The sequence below is a fragment of the Helicoverpa armigera genome, chromosome 8 (assembly GCF_030705265.1).
Source record: "Helicoverpa armigera isolate CAAS_96S chromosome 8, ASM3070526v1, whole genome shotgun sequence".
Classification (NCBI taxonomy): Eukaryota; Metazoa; Arthropoda; class Insecta; order Lepidoptera; family Noctuidae; genus Helicoverpa; species Helicoverpa armigera.
In genome coordinates this window covers 5,954,305-5,968,201 of record NC_087127.1, presented here as the reverse complement: position 1 = coordinate 5,968,201, position 13,897 = coordinate 5,954,305, and the positions used below count along the sequence as shown (strand labels likewise).

The following is a 13,897-nucleotide window of genomic DNA, read 5'->3' as shown; positions in this document are numbered from 1 at the left end:
TAATAATAAATTGATAATTTTGTATAATTTTTTAAAACTATTAGAATAAGTGGTTTTCAACTACTTACTTTCTGTTGATACATCCCATCACGAATATGCTTATTATAAATGCTTTTTACATACCTTTACATTCTTAACACTTTCTCCAATTCTTGCGTATTCACGATTTGGATCGGTAATTATATTTTTCTTCTGTCATTAACAAGCTGTCTTCGTAACGTGCTCTCATCACAGCCCATTCCCAACCATTGTTCTCGAGAAGTCAGTCTTCCTAATTCGAGTCCCTTCGGATTGCAGCAACCTTTACGTTCACACAGAAATTTTAGCAACTAAGTACGTCTGATTGCGTCAAAACTAATTACTCAAGCCACCTTATACATTTAGTGGTTTTCTGCTAATTCCATAGTTTTCGTGTGATCAAAACTCAATTAGCGCTTCTTTTCTAGCAGAAGTGTTAATGTACATAAGTTAGAAGTATGATTTATGATGAAATTATAAATAATGTATGTGTCTAAGTATTTCTAAATTGTGTAAATCTAGAAACTTAATAAAGATGTATCAAAATTATACCCAAGCATAAATGAACCGATCTGTCCTCTTAGTTACAGAAAATTGGCTATGATTGCTAGGTATCACGATCGATTTGATCCATAAAAACTCTATAGGTAATAAATTTCATTTAAATAATGTATGAATCCTAATGGATAACTTAGATTGGTGCCTAATTGCTATAATCAACAAAAAATATGCCAAAGCTCCCGGATCCTTGAGATGTAGGTACCTATTTGTTTCAATCGATAATCATTATAATGATTGACGGCACCATCAATTGATATCATTCTTGATTGAATTGCAAATAAGAACTATCAAATAGGTGCGTCAAATGGCGAACAAAAAATCTGAGCAATTACAGTAATACATAGTTCCGTAAGTAAACTATTTATATCCCATGACACACCTCCCGGATTATCAACTAACGTATTATTATAATGACTCATTTTCTTGTCAAATCTCTGCAGACTTTATTACCCCCATTAAATCGAACTTGAGCTATAATTAACTTTACTGTTGTACCTAAAATAACTTGAGAGAACACAGGTATTTTTTTCCTTTGCCATATAATTGGGATTCTGATTGACGTAATACATCAGCTCACGTCCAAAAAACGTTATTAATTGCAAAGTCATTGCAAACTAAGCCTAATGGGCTTAATTGATCGTTAGCTTGAAGCGTTGAACCCGGTCTTCTATTATGTTTAGAAGATGTCTCGGCGTGCGTCATATACATTATATTCAATTAACCAAAGTGATTGATGGCTCAGATAATACAGTGCTTTGTCATTTGAGAAAATGAGGCTGATCTATTGTTTAGGCTGTATGTATGTAGTTCTAGTTAAGATATATGACAACGATAACCCACCCACATGCCTTTTAGTTTGAAGGCGATTATGTTTCGTGCTTCTCGCTTAAGCCTGTTTTTCTTACTGCACGTACGGGAGTTAATCCGACAAGTATAATGCTTACAAGTTTTTACAGAACTTAAGTAGGTATGGCTCGATAATGTACCCTTAAATGTCAGCGAAATAATTGTCTAAAGGGATAAATACCAAGGCCGGCCAATGAGTTTCTTGACAAGGGCTGTGCATAGTCACAGCCAAGGTTTCAAGGCTGAACATAAAATTTTGAACTACCTCTTCGTCTGAAAATGACTTTTTCTTTACTTCTGTAAAGCTCAAAGAAAGATATATGGAACAATTTTGTAATTTTTAAGTACATACATATCTAGGTACTATTACATACTTGCCCAATGCCAGCTTTACAATTATGGAAATCCACAAATAAAATGAATTTTCATGAAAATTGTTTCTGTCTCATTATTGTTTTGTTACAGTTTGTCACAGAATATTTAAAAGATCTTTTCTAGAACATTGCAGTACATTCCTGCATAAAACACGTGAGAACAAACATTTATAAAAATCGAAAACATCCACAACAAAGTTCCTTCATTAAAACTATTTGTTATGCATTTATTGTGAGAATATGAACTGTTACGAGCTGTTATGTCATGAAGAAAAAAGATCATGTAAAGCTCCTTTATCTGAGTACATACCAACACAATGGTCAGTTAGAGGCATATTATGCAAATGTTTATAGTTTAGTGAAACACTGCGCGACCTTCCCGCGGCCTCGGCGCACATGACGCAGCATCACGACGCACAAACTTGACCAAGTAGGAAGAGGAAAATCATCTAGCCACCACTACTCTGTACTTACATACTTGTGTACTACATTCCTATTTTATGTTCCTGAGAATTAAGTAGTTAAGTCCAACCGTTAAGAAGAGTTTAAATGCATTATAAAATTATTTCTGGAAAACGATGCCAACTGCCACAATAATCTGTGTTCTGAGAAATATCTTAACACACTTAATAACTGTCAGATATAACCATGCCACATCTCAGCAAGAAGCCGTTTTGCACAACATCACAACTTGATCGTATCCACAAACGTAATAAACATAATTGGAGCGCACTCGTAGAACAAGAGCGTATAGTTCCTTCACAAATTAAATAACAACAAAGGAATAAGACGGTGCACATTGTTCGTCAGTTTCATTGGACATGCTGCCTCACTCCGCAGATAGACAGATGAGATTAAAATACTAATTTCCCACGTTAATTGAGTGCACCGCGGTCGTCTGCGTGTCGCAACAGTTTATTGTTGCGGATCAACAGACAACACCCGGTTAACTTATCTGCGCCTCACATCAACCTCGAATACTCCAATGAATTCATATAATGCCATTAATATTAAATTTATAGCGATATAAATCATTAGGCTACCTGCTACAAAAAGGTTAATTAAACATTAATTCAACCTTATGTTACTAGCAAAAACAAAGAGCTTCACGTGCATGTAGGTAGTAGAGGTATCTATGTTCACAAATAATAATAAAACACTGATATTAATCCCGTCATTAGGCTGAGGCCTTTACCATTCATTGTAATGAGTGTCTAAGGTTCCTTCACAATCGGCACAATGCTATGTTCACGCGGAGTGTGCGCTCACGCATCTCGCTAATAACACCCTGCCGGACAATATTAATTAAACCTCCCGAAGCTTTATCTGCTGGCCGGCTGAATTGTCTTAATTCTCTTATAGCTGCTATCTACAAACATATCTCATTACAGGACCTTGGCTCGAATACCAACTGTCCGTAGTTTTTATACGGCGCTGTCATTTGAGAAGGTTGTACCGGAGCACCACTCAATGCAAACATGTTACCGGTGCTGCTCGATGCACGCGACTCATTGTCGCACCACTCACTTCAAAAATTACTCACAGTGGGTACCTGAACTATTTATGACTATGCACTAAATAAATCAAAATTAATTCTAATTCAGTTATTCAGATACTTACCACGATAATTTATCATCAGGCAATAAACGCCCAAGCACCTTGAGTTATTATTTTTTGATCGTACTTACAATTGACTGATAATTTATAATAGTGCATGTTGCATAACCCATATTTCTTTGATCTAGATATTATAAAAAAGGCTGAATAGCAATTCGGCAATCAGAATGCAATATAAAGTATTGTTGCATTTATTTTTAACGTAGTGCGAAATATACCTAATGCATCGCGCATTAGATGTATGTGGAGGCCACCAGACGTTGCAGCAGTTAATTTGTAACTGCGGCATATTTACGTAATTATACAAAATAAAGCAAATAAAACGGCTAATTGTTCGTAGAATCGGACAATTCGTGAAAAGTATTAAAAGACATATTCTGGCAGAATACACTGCAGACATCAAAATGGTTTCACACATCGACATCGCATAGGTTCTAATTATGTAGCAAAAACGTTTTCTTTCAGTACAATCCAGAGTAGCAATTCTTTGTCTCCGAAACACTTCAACATCGTAACAAACGCCCAACCTCTTGCATCTCTTATTTGATATTCAAATTAGCAGCTTTTACATATTAGTGGGTCTGGGCAGGTCCAAACATCACGACAAGACGCCAATTTTGCGTGTTTGTAGATCGATTACGAAATCCTCTGAGTTGGCAGGCTATTTAGTTTAAAAATTCCTTTTCTATGAGTTGTACTCTCTGAGCACATTGCGATTTGCAAACTCAGCTTTTTCTTTTTAACCTTATTGGTTGAAGAGACGTTGTAAAATTAAAAACGTAATTTAGGGGACTTACCTATCATAAATGTTAAAGTTTTCAGATAATATTCGGACTTACCAATAACAAAACTACCATTGTTAAAAAATGCATATTAAGTAGCTCATAGTGATGGGCAATAAATTGTTAGTGAGGAAGTCAAGGTCAGTTCCGAGCACTTGGCTCTGGCCGGTGGCCACACGTTGTCTTATGTAATACAGCCGGCCGCACTCACGTACCAACAACCGTTGATTGATCTACTTTAACCGACAATAAGTACACAAAAACTACGGCCACTATAACTTGAGAGATGTGAAGGACAGAACTAATGAAATGCTTTGTTGTGTTGGACTTTGATATTTGCGCATGAAGGTTCGAATTATGCTGGCTAGATGAGAGATGGAAGAACTGAGGGTCATAAGTACCAATAATATTTTGACAACAAAGGTCTACAACTCCCGAGGAAATAGTATTTTTTATCTTTACGCAGTTTATTTACATAAATCGATTGGTTATTCAATAGATTTGCACACTAAAATTTTCAATGGGCGTAAAATATAAGCACTCTCAAAGTGCACTCGACTAAGATCTGATATTATTGAAAAGCACTGAATACCACCAAAGACAAGCGGTTGACTTTGACTTTTGAAAAATGATTCACGGATAAAACGCCTACAATATTTGCAGTTTATTTACCTAGTCAATATTGATATTTTTAAGGCTAAGTAAAGTCTGAGTTTTATGACATTCAATTTGTCACTCTTTCCGATCCGTGATGCAAGAGGCTATCATTGGAAAGCTCGGCTAATAATAGTGAAAATCCTCGATTTAAAATTTATTTTTTCCGTTCTGCAAAAGTACGTGACTAAAATCATGCAACTTCCCAATTTGTGAAATATTTCCTCAACTGCAACCAGATGACTAACCGTCTAAAGTTATTGTATGACACATTACAAATTCCTTTCGATTACGAAAGTTTTTGAGGATGTGCCGTCATATCGAGCCGATCAAAGGGCCATGCGTGTGCGCCGATCTTCCGAGCGTGCCAAAAGTCACGCATGCGTACTAAGCCTGCGGTCACGTATGCTGACAGACTAATTCACGTACATAGAACACACCTTAGGCGATTTGGCTTTATGCCATGAGTAGATAATAAGATAGAGAAGACTATTATAAAGATCTTTGAATTTAAATATCATTCCTTCTACAAACACGTCATGGAAGTGGCTGCAGCGCTGTCTATCGCGTTTCTACTCCGATACAAAACTAGATTTTTTTATTCCTACTTCCTCATATTCAATGCTAAACTTTGAAGCCAGGTAGCTAGATTTTCATCACCTAATATTACAAACATTAAAGTTTTAATAGAGGCGTGAATATATGCATGCTAACTTTAACTCAAAATCTGGAGAAGGAATGTTAACAAAACAATGTTAAAATAACATAGCATACATATCAGAATAGTGTATAGGCCGGGAGTAGTTACCTCGTAGGGAGGAAAAAACCGAGGCGAACACTACTAACATAACAAATTGATAAGTTCTAATAAACGTCATTAAAATTATGATCTTAGTATGAAGATATGAACGTTATTTTAACGGCCGCGTGACTTTGAGTCAGGTAGTACAAAACTGGTTCTATAAATATAAACTGATCAGCCTAATCGAGCCACTCGTTACTAGGCTCAACCAGTTATTGAAGACAAGCCCAATACAAACAGATAATAATCTAGGTTTGAATTCACCGTTTATGGGTACTAAAATGTACGTTTTAATGGGTAAACGTGTCTCGCAAATTACTTTAAAATTATTAGTACTTATACAATATCAAGTTACATACACGAATTATATTATACAATATCATATTTCCTATGAATTTCGTGACATACATAATTATGACATAATGCAATGCCCTCGAGTTATAAAGAAGATTTGCTTCTTAAATGTTACTTCCACTCAAAAAACTTTAACCACCAAAGTGTAGATTAAACATGAGCTTCAATGAAATACTGTTTATTCTGCCACTAATGATTTTACAGCCGAGGACGAACCGACATTACCGACAACATATTCTGACAATAAACTCTTTATATTCGCTGGGAACATGTCTATAAAATACTATAATTACGCTGCAAGTGCATATTACTGTAGTCATTAACCGTAGACGTGCATGAGGCCGCCTACCAGCGAAAATACTCGTAATGTACACCGATAATCTTAAAGCTTTCAATAGGTCATCGAGTCCCTCAGATAAGTCTGTGAATCTTCCACAGAATTCAGCTACGTCTTTGTTCTAAGTGTAGCCTGTTTTGCCTAATAGGAAATGTTAACTAGCTACTGATAATGATCTCCGACCTTTCGAACACAATGCCCATTTAAGAGTTTAAAGGCATCGCGTGTTCTCCAGGTACAAGTACATTTTCTTAAGCTATTTTAGCTAGCAGTGTTTACTTGGACGAAGAACTATGAAAAATGAATTAATTGTACTTAATCTTGTAATTATTGCTAATTATGTGTACGTTAAGAGGTTTAAGTAGGTATTGAGTGTTATAATATTAAACGAATATCAAAGAACTTAAAGAATACAACATAGTCCCTAAGCCCACTTGTTCGTATTTCTTGTGTAAGTTATTTGCCCAACCATTATAGTTTAACAATGAATATTGGTAAAGAACAATTAGCTGACATTGCAATCAAGTTATGAAGTGTCAAGCAAGGCTATCTCTTCGTAACTCATAACCACTTATTTGTTTGGCACTTGAAGCTCTTCACTTAGTTTACGTGTCCATTAAAATGTACTTAGAATTAAGTAAGTGACTGCTTTACCTTAACCTTCGTGATTGATGATAACTCAATGTAGGAATGTTCATCGTGCCTCGGGCAGTTCGGTAAAGCCATAAATGAAATGAAATTTATTTATTTGCTAGAATATATATAGGTACATTATGATGGTAAATACAATAACAAAGAATGGTTTCACTATATTCGACTTATAAAGTAAAGTCTTTGGTTAAAGCCAAGCTATCTGGCTTAGTACCTATGGCATATGCCATTTCCAAAAATCATGAACACAGAAAAAAAAAGAAACTGATTATTTCAAGGGATAATTTGCAAGTTTTAAAGAAAATATTAAATTCCCCTTTTAATAGAAAAATCTTTCTAACTTGAACTAAAATTGTACATGGTGTACGAAATGAAAAGAAAAATTAGTTAAGCGTAAACCTAATTTCTCAACGCATGTAATGTCAAAATCGCAAAGATTGCAGGCCGGCAGCCTCTCCCTTTATTGCCATAATCATAACTAACATCAAACATTTCGTAAATCCCAAAATGAAGTACGACAGAACACATTAGTTAGTTTAATGTTCAACATTAAGGCACTCAAAAAATGGTCATCAAGGGGGGTCAACGACAGCATTTCAAAAACAAAAAGCGGTACGATGGCCTGAACCTAGCTTATATAAAACTGCACATACGCCTTTGTCATAATATAATATGATACGTGACACGCATCGGTTATGGGATCGTAAACTTCAAAAGGAACAAGGCTGAGTCACTGATTGAGGCAAGGCGCTCCATCGTCCCGTGGCCTCGACTTCGAACGACCGTGACAGGTCCATGACCACACATGGATCTCATCTGATATGGTCGGAGAGGCATTTTCCTGATCACCACAGATGCCTAATGTAACGAGCACGTATTGTTCCTTGATTTGATTTATTCGCTGAAGAACATTTTGTGGTATGCATCAAGGAAAATCTGCATTTTTCCGTCTGCTAAAGGATTATAGAATAAAGAGATCGTTTTTGGTTTTTTTTTTTTGTTGTGGACTTGTATTTGAATTGCAATAACGGATTGTGCTATTCTGTGTATATTGTGGTTTATTCATTATATACATTCCTAAAATCTAAGCAATTATTATATTTTATGAATTAACCCTCTGCAAAGCTGGTAGGAGATTTACTACCAAAGTTCACACGAATGCACGCAATGCAATAAATTCTATTACCGTGAAAATAAATCAATTCGTTTCAAACTTCGCAACTGTATGTATTATTCAAAAATAGCCCGACGAGAGCTATATAAAACCAACAAACATAAACGTATTGTGGTTCCGTATTAATAATATGCATATCTACATAGATTATTAGTTTAGAATGGTTACTAATTCGAGTGTTCGCGTAATGTGACGTTGGTGATCGCCCTTGCTATCACCGCTGAACATCAAGGTTAGCGGGGCGGCCTTCCTCGGAGCACAATGACCCAAGCTTTGCTTCCGGGAGACACAGGGCAAGGTTCTATTATTAAGCTCAATAAATTGGTCAAGATGCTATCAGGTTTTTAAGCAGTTTTTGTAATTGAACTTGTAGGTAGTCTTTGGGCGGGAAATACTTTTATTCGTGTACTTACTAATAGACTATTTATTCTAAAGACTCAAACCCTGTATTGTTATAAAGGTAAATTAAAATTCTTCATATTATATTATTGGATACCTGGATAAAATTACGAAAAAAAACATACAAAAATAGGTAATACTCAAAATTGTTGAAATATCTAAAAGCATTTTGTTGTTTCGCTAATATGTCCAGCTTCAACGTAAGATATTATGAAATGTAAGCACATTTGCACCAACATTGGGGACACAATGAGACACAAAAAGCATCTACAAACAGTCGACATCGTACATCACTCAGCTATACGAAGAGAAAGCTACAATATACGTAACTATTGGCAACGAATCGCTCTGCCAATACCCATGAAACTATCCACATTAGATGCACAAACTGCAATACTTAGGTGTATCGGTAACAAACGTAAAAAATGCTCGCTAGGAATGTTTCAACCTGGAAGAAAATCACACGTAATCATTGTAGACCATACCATTATATGCATAATCTACATAATAACATGCAAAGTCGGTAAGGCTCGTTTTATGTACAAGAACATTATTATCTCATTTATAGGCCAACTGGTTATTAAACAAGAATTAAGGGACAATTTAAACGGAGTGTTCAAAGCTCAATAATGCTTGTAATTTAGTGTTCAGGTGCTCACCCTTGAACTTTGCAAACCACTTCGGTATAATAGCTTCGGAATGCGCGCTGACAGTAATGAAACATATTGTATGGGCTATTGTGCATAACACCTTTTGCACCGCGTGGGCGAAATAAATGAGCTTCCTCAAGCTTGGGAAAACCTAACCATTTGGAGTACCAATTGTCATGTATGATCGAATTGGGAATTTTACATGACCTAACTGACAATGACGAACGTTATGAAAAAACATTGCAAGTGCTTATCTACTTACTTAATTTATACGGTAACCAGCACCTTTACAGTGGATTATTTTTTTAATTTCCTATTCTAAACATGAAATATTTTTGAATGCTTTGTAACTAAAACTGTTGTTACCGGTAAATCCAATGCAAGTGCCATGGCCAAAATTCATATAACAAATAACAAACTTATGCGAGCAAAACCTTAACGAATCAATTAACATAAAAATGTAGTAAAGTTGTGCAAAATAACAGAACATTTATGTTCGTCCTCGTTTTAAAATAAACTGCCATAGATAACTAAATTGACCATTGAAACAATGTAGTTCCGTTGATGCTAATATGCTAGTTTCAACGTATTAAGCCTGATATTTATTATCTGTAGGCTCTTTATTTAACTGGTTTTGATAAAAATCTACCTAAATATTTGGTAGTGTGATCTAGTTTCATCCTTAAAAATCCACCCTTACGGGTACCGATACAAAAGTTTTTATTTCAATGGTCTTAGCCAAAAATGTTAAATTGTGTATTTGCTTGCATTACATTTTTAAGATATAAATACCCATTCAGTACAAAAGTGTATCATTGAAATGTTTTTCATCAGGTATTTACAAAGACCTCGCTCAAATGCTTCAAAAAGTAATAAACTAACAGACTAAGTCAAATTATATACTCAGTGCACGAAGTAAATAGTATCGTGTTGAGACTGTACTTGAACATCTTCATTAGCCGTTAAAATAACCTCTCAATCTTCAGTTACTTTTAAATCGATATGTTTAAATCTGTTTGTGGAAATATAAACCATTAATCAACTGTAATGATAATAAATTCGTTGTCATCAGGTAAGTAGGTAAGGCCTTTAGACACAAACATAATTTCACATTGCTTAAGAATGTAGCAGAGAAGTTGGTAAATAGGGCCTTAATCGTAACCAGTTCTCCTCCATGAAGGTTAAATATACTCTGTATAATAAAAAGTAACCCAACCTCGGTGGTATGTCCCGGGAAATCTCTTCCGGTGTTGCTATGTTTTGCTCTTATCATCAGACTTCCGACAAGCCGCTCTAAACCTCAATTTATGTCAAGATCTTTATCTCGTTAGAGGTCAATATTTTGTTATTGGATTCAATTCCAAGTTATTGATTTTTAAATTCAATATCAATAATTATTTCGAGAATTTTCCAATACTAAGTTCAAGGTTTCGAAGATGTTATGGCGGATATATTAAAATAACTATAGTTTTAATAACAGAAGTCAGACTGTAATTAATACTATAGTTATTTTATTTATAGACAGAAAGCCTTCTTAAAGAATGTAGGTGTGTATTCGCAGGTGTAAGACGAGTAGGACTAAAGTAGAAATAGCAGATGTCATTCAACCCGGCTCAGGTAACATGCCGATTACCTATAGCTGAGGAGGTATTCGTACAACCTTACCGCGTTAAAATACCTCTGTAAAGATCCGCATAATAGTTTTGGTATTGGTACTTACTTAGAAATAAAATGAAAGTACCTAATTCGGTTTAGGAGTACTTAATTTGGTAAATATTCTTAGAAGACCCTCCGAAGGCATGTGTTTTAGCTCTCAAAATGTTATTCAATTAATGTTAGTCAGTAAGCAGACTTTCTTCGCTGCGTGTTTACCATATGAGAAACAGACTAAAATGCCAAATACGACCCTTGAATAAATCCAAAGAAAAGTACAGTCTTTCTTGATGCAACATTCAACAAAATGCAGATACATTGCAGCAACATCTATCTGCATACGAATCACACAATCGTAGTCCTTGCAGCTTTTACTAAACGCGCATTTGCTCCGTATTTCACACTCAATGAGTCCGTTACGCAAAGAGTACAATCTCTGTATCGCGAGCAGTTTATAATTTAATTAGTGGCTGAACTGAGTGCACCATAAGGCGTAAAGTGTAAGGTGCAACACATCCGTTTCCCGAAGGCAAGGCGTCGCGACGCGATGCGGAGGCGGGTTTCGCAAGCAGCATTCCGGCCGCGTCACCGCGCCGATACGATACTCTTTGCGACACTCCGAATTGGTTTCTGAATTATAAAAAGCCTTTTTTGTTTAAACATTGGATGGTGTTGTACTTTCGATAGGGCTACATTCTGCTGAATTAATTATTATTTATTGTAATCCCATTACATACACCTATAGAATTTTACATTATGTTTGATCCCAAAATTGTCGTCAAATTTTTAAAGGATCTTGGTTGCTTATGCGATACCTAATGCAGTAGCAGTTTAGTAGCTCCTCCGGTATAGATATCTAAACACAAAACTCCAATAAATGTTAATGAGACATTAAAGATACCAATAAGTTTTCCCATCTTGCATCAATAATTTAACCAAAATGGGAAGTCAAGGTACCTACTTAATTTAAGCTGTAACTGCGATTTGAAGTTATAATGCTAATTTCATAAAATTTAATGTTAGCACAAATATATAAGACGGCATCATATAAATCTACTGCACTGAATATTCATGTCAAGTACTATAGTCACCTTATTAGCATTTTAGAACAGCTGACTGTCAGCCAGTACTTCACGCCAACCCTTGTCATACTGTTGAAACCAGCATTAGAATATTATTATGTACGTGAACATAAGCATGATCATCATAAGGTACCTAATATATACAATCTGAATACTAATGCTAATACACACGGAATGTATTTATGTATCTTAAATAACGTTCCAATGCTATTCAATTTACCGCCTCGAACGTAATGTTTGATTTTAATTACGTTGCTTAGAGTATTATCATATTTGCTATTGCGAAACCAATTTATACACAAGTAGGTTTACGAGATGTTTAATTAAAATAAATTGAGAATTTAATTGAATTGATCAGTTATTCGAACTAATAAATTTTGTTTCTAAGGAGATTTAAGTGACAACTTCTAGATTTGTATGTCTGAAACAACATGTCGTGACAAGGTTTTCTAAGTTTTGTTAGGCCAGAGTACCTAAGTCTACTAAATAAAGATTTCACATTATTTTATATAATTTAATATACATATTATTGCACTATAAATCTAAAAATTTCGACACGTTTTTTTTTTTTGAAAATACTGAGCCGGAACAATTTAAGCAACGTTAATATTTATGATGCCTAGTTGGTAACATTGTTACGATACTCTGCATATTTTTATGAAACTAAGGATCATAAACTTCAAGTTTGTAATAGACTTGAGACCTAATTATCATCGTATTTCTCATAGTATATGGTTATTAAGCCTTACCGTAATGTTAGCAATGCTGTTCCATCGTAACACTAACGAGACTCATTATGAGAGGATTCTTGTGAGAACGTCGTCAAACATATTATTTTCATAGCTATTTTCATTTCAACAACTCTTATAGGTTTACAAAAAAGTACCGCAAAATCCTGAAAGTATTAAAAATTACTTATGCCGAATTAAAGAAACGATGACAATAAAATATACACGCTAATTTAAAATATTGCCTAAAGTGGATTCTCTATGCTACAAATATTTTCAGATCGAACTCAAACTATGATAACGTTTTAGCTGACATATGAAAATCATATTACAAATACCTTTTATGTGAGAAATCTCTCCTCAAACTGTAGATTATCAGCGTGTAGTGGGGAGGGAGTACAGACTCTTACTGACTAAAACGTTCCAGTTTAACTGTTCCTTCTTAAGCCATTCATGTACCACGGCCGCGGTAACTCTTTCAAACAAACTAAGTATAATAAAACATACTCTACATATCCACATGTATTGTTCCAGGCTGGGTGAGCGATGAAGGGGTGGTTCGACGCGTTCCGCGAGGAAGGCGGGCCGACCCTATATGCGTACCACAACCGCACGGCAGTAGCCGCGGACGTGCCTGCGCTCGCGCTGCTCATAGCGGCGCTCACGCTCTACGTCGCCTTCCTCGCTGTCTTCCCCGGCATCAGGAAAGAGGTTGTATTCTTAATATGTTGTTTTAAATAAATCTATTTCTCGTGTCCTGATAACTATTCTGTTGTCTAGGAGAGAAAATGTTGTAAAAGTTTTATTTGTGCCCTAGAAACTTAAGTCTCGTGGATACGAGTTGCTTTATTTAGAAATTTATCTCCATGCCAGATTTCATCTAAATCGATAGCCTTTAGCTTAACCAAATACTGATGCAAAATGAGGTTGTTATGGCCACTGCTATAAAATGACACTCCGGATATACTTTCATATTATAGAATTCATAAAGAAATATTAAATAAATCGGTCAATTAAACTAGCTCCAACGAGGCAGACTAAATATATCATACCCACCGATAATACACTTCTGGACACATCTATAGGCCCACCTCGTATTTTCAGTTTCGTTTGGTCCTAGCTAAATTTTTATATTAGGTCGAGCAAAGGTTTTTATGCAGTTTTGAACCTTGCACATTCACAATTTCATTCAATAGTCATTTTTTGAATTTCGAA

At 35.3% G+C, this 13,897-nt stretch overlaps 1 protein-coding gene across 3 annotated transcripts in view; it reads left to right on the top strand.

Moving 5' to 3' along the window:
• Mol (moladietz) overlaps positions 1 to 13,897 on the top strand; it is a 48,426-nt gene that overhangs the window by 27,944 nt on the left and 6,585 nt on the right. For all 3 annotated transcript variants that reach the window (XM_021329832.3, XM_049838386.2, XM_021329831.3), the window contains one exon: positions 13,217 to 13,393. In XM_021329832.3, coding sequence (XP_021185507.1) covers positions 13,229 to 13,393 — 165 coding nt within the window. In that variant the 5' untranslated portion in view covers positions 13,217 to 13,228. The remainder of the gene's footprint in view (positions 1 to 13,216; positions 13,394 to 13,897) is intronic.